This window comes from Camelina sativa, chromosome 16 (genome assembly GCF_000633955.1).
Source record: "Camelina sativa cultivar DH55 chromosome 16, Cs, whole genome shotgun sequence".
NCBI classification, from domain to species: Eukaryota; Viridiplantae; Streptophyta; class Magnoliopsida; order Brassicales; family Brassicaceae; genus Camelina; species Camelina sativa.
This window is the reverse complement of record NC_025700.1, coordinates 25,315,861-25,326,712: the sequence shown is the minus strand read 5'-3', so window position 1 is coordinate 25,326,712 and position 10,852 is coordinate 25,315,861. Positions and strand designations below refer to the sequence as shown.

General features: G+C 38.1%; 3 protein-coding genes across 5 annotated transcripts in view; 1 reads left to right on the top strand and 2 right to left on the bottom strand.

The window, feature by feature from the left end:
- The window catches only part of LOC104754034, a 1,384-nt gene extending 1,344 nt beyond the window's left edge, over nucleotides 1-40 (top strand). The window contains exon 2 of the mRNA XM_010476195.1: nucleotides 14-40. Within this exon, the coding sequence (XP_010474497.1) occupies nucleotides 14-40 (27 nt within the window). The remainder of the gene's footprint in view (nucleotides 1-13) is intronic.
- On the bottom strand, nucleotides 27-1,541 carry LOC104754033 (ATP-dependent zinc metalloprotease FTSH 12, chloroplastic-like). The gene is made up of 7 exons (XM_010476194.2): nucleotides 1,422-1,541; nucleotides 1,210-1,326; nucleotides 930-1,106; nucleotides 637-756; nucleotides 464-538; nucleotides 263-370; nucleotides 27-169 (listed from the first exon to the last, which is right to left on the bottom strand). The coding sequence occupies exons 1-7, from the start codon at nucleotides 1,467-1,469 to the stop codon at nucleotides 62-64; spliced, it is 753 nt and encodes a 250-aa protein (XP_010474496.1). The 5' UTR covers nucleotides 1,470-1,541; the 3' UTR covers nucleotides 27-61.
- LOC104752393 (ATP-dependent zinc metalloprotease FTSH 12, chloroplastic-like) lies at nucleotides 1,971-9,997 on the bottom strand. 3 transcript variants are annotated; one of them, XM_019237889.1, is made up of 20 exons: nucleotides 9,360-9,997; nucleotides 8,925-9,109; nucleotides 8,494-8,720; nucleotides 7,854-8,131; nucleotides 7,551-7,628; nucleotides 7,229-7,471; nucleotides 7,007-7,147; nucleotides 6,792-6,915; nucleotides 4,454-4,497; nucleotides 4,249-4,361; nucleotides 3,929-4,145; nucleotides 3,763-3,834; nucleotides 3,544-3,663; nucleotides 3,332-3,448; nucleotides 3,052-3,228; nucleotides 2,759-2,878; nucleotides 2,586-2,660; nucleotides 2,385-2,492; nucleotides 2,211-2,291; nucleotides 1,971-2,127 (listed from the first exon to the last, which is right to left on the bottom strand). In XM_019237889.1, the coding sequence occupies exons 1-20, from the start codon at nucleotides 9,786-9,788 to the stop codon at nucleotides 2,050-2,052; spliced, it is 3,027 nt and encodes a 1,008-aa protein (XP_019093434.1). In that variant the 5' UTR covers nucleotides 9,789-9,997; the 3' UTR covers nucleotides 1,971-2,049. The 3 variants fall into 3 exon arrangements, with proteins under 3 accessions (XP_019093434.1, XP_019093433.1, XP_010472815.1); XM_019237888.1 differs by having other exon boundaries at nucleotides 4,454-4,547; nucleotides 6,842-6,915; XM_010474513.2 differs by lacking the exons at nucleotides 2,211-2,291; nucleotides 2,385-2,492; nucleotides 2,586-2,660; ... (6 more) ...; nucleotides 4,249-4,361; nucleotides 4,454-4,497 and adding exons at nucleotides 4,577-4,657; nucleotides 4,751-4,858; nucleotides 4,952-5,026; ... (5 more) ...; nucleotides 6,224-6,440; nucleotides 6,544-6,656 and having other exon boundaries at nucleotides 6,748-6,915; nucleotides 9,360-9,788.

The following is a 10,852-nucleotide window of genomic DNA, read 5'->3' as shown; positions in this document are numbered from 1 at the left end:
TCCTCCTGAAAAGTCAAGGAAAGAATGTGACACACTTTAGAATGAGATCTAGAGCTGAGTATCAACAAGAAGATGATATATAAACTACATCGTCTGCGTTTATCTGGAATGGCTTCACAAAATCCTCAAACATTAAAGGAGCCAGACCCTTGATCTTCTCTTCAACTTCCTACAAAATGAAAGGAAATATCTTAAGACTGAGAGAATCCAAGCTAATAGATGATCATATTTCATTTCGTCATAAATGTATCAGAAAGTGTACCAATCCAGTAATTCTTGATTTTTCCAATAACTCTCTGGTGATCAAGTCCAGAATGTGTCTGTTTGCTCTCAGAGCATTCATGGCAAGTTCTTCAGTCTCCTCAATATACTGTCACCAACATTCAAATTCCATATATATGTTTCAAGCTCCACATGGGAGAGTTTAAATCAAATAAGGTATGCTGAGTCAAAGATAGATTACCCTTGTGAACTCCCGCGTGAATAGCTCGGATACTTCAACTGACATATCTGCTGGCATTACATGAGGATGATCCCACTGGTATTTTATCACGAAGTAGAAAAGAACGTGATGAACTACCGAGAATGTGAGAGATCAGTAAAAATGGGAAAGTATCAGTCTCTTAATGTACGTACCCGGTATTTTATCAGCTCGCCATCTGGGTTATCTGGTAAATCCACCATTCCAATCTTTTTGACCAGTTGAGTGAGACCTAATCTCGCATTTTGGGGGCTAATCACCATCTCCCTGGCAATCTGAAATATAATGTCAGTTCAAATTTGAAATGGAAGACTAAAGATTTAAATAACTCACACAAGCACTTTGCAGATACATGCAGTTTACATAGATGTTATCTTTGCTACCGAGTTGGAGTTTTATCAGAAGCTGAAAAGCAATACTTAGTAGTTAGACGAGAGAGAGCACTTACCTTTGTTATCTTCTCCAGGTCATCTTTTCCCCCATCAGTGACATCATCGCCAAAAACCACACGTTCAGCACAACGTCCACCATGAGCTACCACCATTTGCATTTTCATATAACCAAACGTGGTATAACCTTGGTCTACCATGTCTTCACGTGGATAGAAAACCGATACAGCAGATTCCTGTATAATATATGAGAAGAGTTTAGTTAATCCATTCTTATACTGTGTTAAGTGTATAAACACCACTATCATTAAGATTGAAAAAGAGATATTTGAAACAGACCTTGCCACCAGGAAGGAGCTGCGAAAATGCATGCCAATCAAATCGAGGAAACAAATGAGCCAACACTATATGACCAGCCTCATGAACAGCCAGAAGTCTCTTCTTTTCGTATGATACCTAATATTACATAAGTTTCAACGGTAAGGGATTCTTTTTAGCTTTGGGGCATAGTATGATGTGAGCTAAAAAGTACAAAGGATGTCGGTACGGACACTCTGTTCACATTTCTGTTGCTCTTCCTCTGTAAGAAGCACACCCATACCCTCGAGCAGTTGTTTATCTAACACATCAACAATGTCTTGCTGATATATGTAAGAACGTCCCTTCCTTACCTGTAAAATGGAATTAGGAACCTTAACAATTCAACAATGCTCCNTTTTTATTATGTGCAGTGAAAAGAGAATATAAGTCGATTACAGAGACTCCAATTCTTTATACTTTTCGGTTTGGGGTTTGGAGAGAGATATTCTCGACCCTGTCCTCCTTTCCCTTCTCTACTTTTTTAACAGAAACAAACAAAAAAATTGAAAAATTTATTCGAGTTGGTCGAAATTGTTTGTCACATGTGTTTGTTGAATACAAATGCATCTCCCTTTTACAACTATGTACTATGTTTGCAAAGATGAAAAATGTGCAGATATATAGAATCAAAGCTGGAACTACTTTATGATTGGAACTTATACACCAGTAATATATCATCAAATACAGACATACAGTACAAAATTCGGCTGGGATATTATGTTCTATACCTAAACAGATGNATTGATGGAACCTTTTGTGGCTCTTCTCTATTGAAGACGTTGGGAACAATCCTGTGGTGACAGGAGAAGAGCAAAGATTCTAGCACCTGTGGAGTGGGGCAGGACGTAGATCAACTGACTGATAGCTCACTCGATCCTTGCGAGGCAAAAGTTCCTCCTGAAAAGTCAAGGAAAGAATGTGACACACTTTAGAATGAGATCTAGAGCTGAGTATCAACAAGAAGATGATATATAAACTACATCGTCTGCGTTTATCTGGAATGGCTTCACAAAATCCTCAAACATTAAAGGAGCCAGACCCTTGATCTTCTCTTCAACTTCCTACAAAATGAAAGGAAATATCTTAAGACTGAGAGAATCCAAGCTAATAGATGATCATATTTCATTTCGTCATAAATGTATCAGAAAGTGTACCAATCCAGTAATTCTTGATTTTTCCAATAACTCTCTGGTGATCAAGTCCAGAATGTGTCTGTTTGCTCTCAGAGCATTCATGGCAAGTTCTTCAGTCTCCTCAATATACTGTCACCAACATTCAAATTCCATATATATGTTTCAAGCTCCACATGGGAGAGTTTAAATCAAATAAGGTATGCTGAGTCAAAGATAGATTACCCTTGTGAACTCCCGCGTGAATAGCTCGGATACTTCAACTGACATATCTGCTGGCATTACATGAGGATGATCCCACTGGTATTTTATCACGAAGTAGAAAAGAACGTGATGAACTACCGAGAATGTGAGAGATCAGTAAAAATGGGAAAGTATCAGTCTCTTAATGTACGTACCCGGTATTTTATCAGCTCGCCATCTGGGTTATCTGGTAAATCCACCATTCCAATCTTTTTGACCAGTTGAGTGAGACCTAATCTCGCATTTTGGGGGCTAATCACCATCTCCCTGGCAATCTGAAATATAATGTCAGTTCAAATTTGAAATGGAAGACTAAAGATTTAAATAACTCACACAAGCACTTTGCAGATACATGCAGTTTACATAGATGTTATCTTTGCTACCGAGTTGGAGTTTTATCAGAAGCTGAAAAGCAATACTTAGTAGTTAGACGAGAGAGAGCACTTACCTTTGTTATCTTCTCCAGGTCATCTTTTCCCCCATCAGTGACATCATCGCCAAAAACCACACGTTCAGCACAACGTCCACCATGAGCTACCACCATTTGCATTTTCATATAACCAAACGTGGTATAACCTTGGTCTACCATGTCTTCACGTGGATAGAAAACCGATACAGCAGATTCCTGTATAATATATGAGAAGAGTTTAGTTAATCTATTCTTATACTGTGTTAAGTGTATAAACACCACTATCATTAAGATTGAAAAAGAGATATTTGAAACAGACCTTGCCACCAGGAAGGAGCTGCGAAAATGCATGCCAATCAAATCGAGGAAACAAATGAGCCAACACTATATGACCAGCCTCATGAACAGCCAGAAGTCTCTTCTTTTCGTATGATACCTAATATTACATAAGCTTCAACGGTAAGGGATTCTTTTTAGCTTTGGGGCATAGTATGATGTGAGATAAAAAGTACAAAGGATGTCGGTACGGACACTTTGTTCACATTTCTGTTGCTCTTCCTCTGTAAGAAGCACACCCATACCCTCGAGCAGTTGTTTATCTAACACATCAACAATGTCTTGCTGATATATGTAAGAACGTCCCTTCCTTACCTGTAAAATGGAATTAGGAACCTTAACAATTCAACAATGCTCCTCTAAATATTGCATATTATATTGGGAAATGGGGATCCACAAAAGAATATGACATACCGACATAATAGCTGCTTCGTTAACAAGATTTCGGATATCTGCTCCGGAAAAGCCAACAGTCCGAAAAACAAGCTGGATGTTGAAAGGGAGATAGCTATTATGAATGAGTAAACACCCGTCTAAGGCATATTATTGAGATTGAAAAAATAGCATGAAAACTACTTGCCTTCCCAAAGTCTATATCTTCTGCAAGGTTCTTCCCGGTACTGTGAACTCCAAATATTTGCACCCTTTGTTTTGCATCAGGCAAACCAATATACAGCCGACGGTCAATACGTCCAGAACGGACAAACTCAAGGTCGAGTTCATCAGGTCTATTGGTGGCACATATAAATATCACAGCTTGTCTCAAGGAAAACCTATCGATACCTGTCTTTTCCTTCCTGCAGGTGGTACAACTTTGAGTATGAAAACCATGACAAAAACCCGATGAAGCCATGTACAAAGATCTCATTGAAATTTCTAAACAACAAAGTAGATTCTTACTCCCCGTCGAGCTGCGCAATTAAAGCTTCAAAAGTTGCTCTTCTTCGTGGATCTTTTCTAGCATGCCTACCAGCAATAGCATCTATTTCATCCACAAACACAAAAGCAGGTGCCTGGAGATAATATATAAATATTAGATCCACAACAATAGTGTGAGTAGAAGACTACCGCATGAGCTTTTAAAACACATAACTAAGAGCCTTACATTTCGTCTCGCGATTGAAAACATCTCATTGATTTTTGCAGCACCACTTTTTTCGCTGTCTGTAAACTCCGCACCAGATGCAAACACAAATGGTNATCAACAAGAAGATGATATATAAACTACATCGTCTGCGTTTATCTGGAATGGCTTCACAAAATCCTCAAACATTAAAGGAGCCAGACCCTTGATCTTCTCTTCAACTTCCTACAAAATGAAAGGAAATATCTTAAGACTGAGAGAATCCAAGCTAATAGATGATCATATTTCATTTCGTCATAAATGTATCAGAAAGTGTACCAATCCAGTAATTCTTGATTTTTCCAATAACTCTCTGGTGATCAAGTCCAGAATGTGTCTGTTTGCTCTCAGAGCATTCATGGCAAGTTCTTCAGTCTCCTCAATATACTGTCACCAACATTCAAATTCCATATATATGTTTCAAGCTCCACATGGGAGAGTTTAAATCAAATAAGGTATGCTGAGTCAAAGATAGATTACCCTTGTGAACTCCCGCGTGAATAGCTCGGATACTTCAACTGACATATCTGCTGGCATTACATGAGGATGATCCCACTGGTATTTTATCACGAAGTAGAAAAGAACGTGATGAACTACCGAGAATGTGAGAGATCAGTAAAAATGGGAAAGTATCAGTCTCTTAATGTACGTACCCGGTATTTTATCAGCTCGCCATCTGGGTTATCCGGTAAATCCACCATTCCAATCTTTTTTACCAGTTGAGTGAGACCTAATCTCGCATTTTGGGGGCTAATCACCATCTCCCTGGCAATCTGAATTATAATGTCAGTTCAAAAGAGACTAAAGATTAAAGTAACTCACTCAAGCACTTTGCAGATATATGCAGGTTACATAGACTTAGTAATTAGTTAGACGAGAGAGAGCACTTACCTTTGTTATCTTCTCCAGGTCATCTTTTCCTCCATCAGTGACATCATCGCCAAAAACCACACGTTCAGCACAACGTCCACCATGAGCTACCACCATTTGCATTTTCATATAACCAAACGTGGTATAACCTTGGTCTACCATGTCTTCGCGTGGATAGAAAACCGATACAGCAGATTCCTGTATAATATAAGAGAAGAGTTTAGTTAATCCATTCTTATACTGTGTTGAGTATTCAGACACCACTATCATTACAATTGAAAAAGAAGTATTTGAAACAGACCTTGCCACCAGGAAGGAGCTGCGAAAATGCATGCCAGTCAAATCGAGGAAACAAATGAGCCAATACTATATGACCAGCCTCATGAACAGCCAGAAGTCTCTTCTTTTCGTATGATACCTAATATTACATAAGCTTCAACGGTAAGGGATTCTTTTTAGCTTTGGGGCATAGTATGATGTGAGATAAAAAGTACAAAGGATGTCGGTACGGACACTTTGTTCACATTTCTGTTGCTCTTCCTCTGTAAGAAGCACACCCATACCCTCGAGCAGTTGTTTATCTAACACATCAACAATGTCTTGCTGATATATGTAAGAACGTCCCTTCCTTACCTGTAAAATGGAATTAGGAACCTTAACAATTCAATAATGCTCCTCTAAATATTGCATATTATAGACAAAAGAATATGACATACCGACATAATAGCTGCTTCGTTAACAAGATTTCGGATATCTGCTCCGGAAAAGCCAACAGTCCGAAAAACAAGCTGGATGTTGAAAGAGAGATAGCTATTATGAATGAGTAAACACCCGTCTAAGGCATATTATTGAGATTGAAAAAATAGCATGAAAACTACTTGCCTTCCCAAAGTCTATATCTTCTGCAAGGTTCTTCCCGGTACTGTGAACTCCAAATATTTGCACCCTTTGTTTTGCATCAGGCAAACCAATATACAGCCGACGGTCAATACGTCCAGAACGGACAAACTCAAGGTCGAGTTCATCAGGTCTATTGGTGGCACATATAAATATCACAGCTTGTCTCAAGGAAAACCTATCGATACCTGTCTTTTCCTTCCTGCAGGTGGTAAAACTTTGAGTATGAAAACCATGACAAAAAGCCGATGAAACCATGTACAAAGATCTCATTGAAATTTCTAAACAACAAAGTAGATTCTTACTCCCCATCGAGCTGCGCAATTAAAGCTTCAAAAGTTGCTCTTCTTCGTGGATCTTTTCTAGCATGCCTACCAGCAATAGCATCTATTTCATCCACAAACACAAAAGCAGGTGCCTGGAGATAATATATAAATATTAGATCCACAATAATAGTGTGAGTAGAAGACTACCGTATGAGCTTTTAAACACATAACTAAGAGCCTTACATTTCGTCTCGCGATTGAAAACATCTCATTGATTTTTGCAGCACCACTTTTTTCACTGTCTGTAAACTCTGCACCAGATGCAAACACAAATGGCAGCCCACTTTCCTTCGCAAGTGTTCGCGCAAAAAGTGTTTTTCCAGTTCCAGGAGGTCCAGAAAGAAGCACACCCTGACTCAAAAATAAAAACAGTGGGGAATTTGAGCTTAGTCAGTTTAGTGGAATTAAAGCCACATGTTAATTTGGGTCACGAATACTTTACCCTGACAAAAGCCACATCTTTTTCATAGTATTGCATTGGGTTCCCCATGTATATCATTAGCTCATCAAGAAGATCCCAGACATCACCGCCTAGTACCACTTCTTTATACATTGATTTTGTCTCACTGACATCTCCAACCGGCTGTATGATGATTAAAACTCATCAATAGAACTACGAACATGTTGGAAGAAGGTCACATTAACAAAGAAGCAAAAAAGATACCATTATAAAATTTTCCGCATAAGCCATATCAAACAGCTGATTATACTTCTTATAGAGGAAACGCTTGGATGTGATGAGGAGAAGCATGGCAGATTCTCTTATAAACCATAAAATTAGTATTCCCGGCAGAAGCGCAATGAACACTTTCATGAAGTAGTGGATCTGCCTCTTCTGAAGAAGATCCACCTCAACTCCAGCGTTGCAAATAGTCTCAAACAAGTAAGGATCTAAGGGAATGTCAACCTAGAAAGAAAAAAGGATATGAAATCTGGAATGTACATCATTCAGTTTCAGTACAAGTAATTACAAATATTCAACTTACGATATATTCTAGAGGGAAACCTTCTTTCATGGTCACATACAATCTCTTTAAGTCTTCCGTGAAGACAACAGCTGCCACCTGTTAGAAACACACAGCGATTGTCGTGCCAACATTAGCTCAAAAAAAGATCTATTATCCAATCACGTCCAGCTTCAAAATTAAATGCTTTGGAAAATGATTCTTCTCATCATATTTTATCTCATAATATATATACTGTCATTTGTTATCAGTTAAAGAATTCAATCTTGGGTATAAAGACATGCTGTTCACAACCCTAAGCTGGACACGAGTTTAGAGATGTACCTCAGAAGAATCAAGCTTCTGAAGAAAGTAGGTATAGGGAAGCTTAGGGCGATATCGCCACCATCTCTTTGAAATCCAGAGAGCTCTAGTTCCTTCAGTTTCAGATCTCTTTTCAATAACATCTTTGCGAAGACTTTTCTCTACCTCCTTCATATCAAATTCGACAACATACTTTGCCGCTGCGGAGTTTAACTGCTCTGATAATTTTTCTCTTTCTAACATTTCCTTCCAGTTTGCAAGCCTTTCCCGCCAAGTACCTCCACTGATTCCATTTTCACCTATCATATAAGAATACAATAAAGGGATTAGATGGTCAAAAGCAAAGGTTACTAAAGCTAGTCTATGAGGAATCTAAAATGCTGCTCTGCGAGAAACTCGATCAGTGAGAGAGATTAGGTCGTCAAAAACAAAGGTTTCGCACAAGAAATCACTTATTTTTTTGTCTTCAACATTCCCCTACTAGGCAGGTATACAGAACTCTTCTACATTACATCACGAATTTCAGCATGGTAGAAGAAAAAGGGTTTTAATATATCTTATCATATATTCAAGAAACAGTGATGGCAATATTAATAACAAAGCTATGCCCATATTATAAGATGCAAATCAGATGTATCCATCTTAATGATTGTATACTGACCAGAGACACCCAGATCTTGGCTTAGTTTCTTCTTTGCCTCTGTCTGAATCCTAGCGTTTCTATCAATAATTTTCTTGAGCGATCCCTCAGTGGTCTCTAGATCCTCATCCCACGCATTTTCTCCAACATAAGAACTATCGTGGACAAGAGTTCCATCAGGCCCTTCGATAAACCTTTTTAGTTTCAAGCCTTTTGGTGTTGTTTTCCTCCACATATTTCTCTTAAACCTGAAACACAAGCCTAAATCAGAACATTCTAGGAAATCAAATAAACAAAATTTGGTTTAATCCTCCCACCCTTGACGCGCTACATGCCTCCAACTGAGCAAGTACTTGACTAAGGATGTTACCGTTGTTTAAATATGAACCCAATTCTATTATGTCCCAGTAGATGATATTACAACTGGAAACTGAGGATTAGTAAGCACTTACATTTCTATATTGCCAGGAGATGGCTCGGGGATCAAAGCCTCCATAAAAGACTCTGTTAACTCTTTTCTTTCTCGTTCAATCCTGGGAGCTTGGATGGCGACATAAACTCTTTGACAAGAAAACAACAGCGCAAAAGCATATATCACCAAGGCAGCAAGTCGTTTACCATCCCAGTTCCTAATGTCCTGAAACAAAATATTTTCCCTCATTAAGAAACCACCTAAATACACCACATGGACTACCAAAAGAAGTCACTTTCTCAATTCTATTATACATCTTCATCAGCCTCCAAAACTTTGCTTCCGTTAGTTCATCAACAACATAAAAAAATTACAAAACGATTGTTCCTCGATGTTTCAGAACATTAGCAGAATAGCATTACTTGAGAACCAGATAGATTTGGTAATTACGTTGAGAAGCTGAAATAGGCTTTACCTTCCAATGCTCCCACTTGTTCCAATCAATAAAGGAAGGCACTGTCTCAGTCTTAAAGCGAGTCAACTGGTGCTGGCCCTTCTGCACACTATCCTTAACTCGACCCACAAACTCATCCACTCTCGCACTTGCTTCTTCCGAGTCAAACCCAGTTTCCTTCTTCACAGACTCTCCAATCTTCTCCCCTATCCTCTCCGCACCAACGCGAAGAGTCTGCATCAATCTAACCCACGAAAAGCCTCCGTCGTTATTAGACGAAGACCCACCACTACTTTGAGACGCATGAACTCGAAAGAGCTGTTTTTTCCGGCTAACTCCCGGTTCATACTTGGTGGGAAACCGAACAAGACCAGAAATTTTAGGCCTTTTCAACAATTGACTCGATGAAGAGATAAGCGGATTCGGCTTATACGAAATTGCCAACTCCATGAATGAAACTTTAAAGTTCAAAAGAGAGTAAAACCAGTGGCATTTGAGGATTCTCACGGTTATAGAGCTCTCTCTATCTGCTGAATTTACGGAAATGGTAGTGAGAACAAACCATTCGACTCTCCGGCAAGGCTTACGCTTCTCTCCGGCAAGAAGGTTTTATCTACACTGATCCGTCGTCGTTGAGCTTCTCGTGCTTTTTAGTTAGAAGGAGAAAAGATGATGACGCTTAAACTCAAAGAGGCTCAAGCCTAGTAGATATGTGATTGGGCTAGGCCCATTAAGGTTAACATCCAATTCCGATTGATTTTCTTCCACTAGGTTTTGATCTTTTTTTGGGGAAATTTGTTTGATTTCTCCGTCAATATGATCTCGGTGGTTATTTTAGTTTATGTAAAACCAAATTTTATATCAATTCTTCTAAGTGATGTAAACTAATACAAATTTGTGTCAATTTGATTGAAATGATGCTAAACAAATTAATTAACACATCATTTGTTACATGTGATGTTAAATTATTTATTGTGTGTCATTTGCTAATAAGTAATTTAAACAAATCTCATTTATATTTTTGATGTTATTTTATAGATGTAAAACAATCTTTGTTTTGGGGTGAATCTACTATTCTCATTAACGGACGCTTTATTAGGAATTTCATTGCTTTCACCATCCCGAAAGTCTTCCATCTTAACGAGGCTTCTGCTCTTAAAAAGCAGAAGAAGTTCTTCTTAAATCTGTATTCGGAACCATGCTGCTACTCATAACCATGATAGTAGAAGACTTGTACCAAAAATTATAAATGGTTTTTTTTAGTTGTTATTTTATACCTTTCTTAATTCAAAACTAAAGACATTTTTTGGAGATAACTGATGAAATCATATATTAAAAACATATGGGAGAAAATGATTCAATTATATTAATATAAGTGAGATCAAAACCTAGCTTATATGTATTTACAATTCACAACAATCAATATTAACATTTTTGAAGTACATTTTGGTTTATGCCCTTTAAGTTTTATTTATTTAATTTTGTTTTTACAACATTAACCCCTAAAACAATTC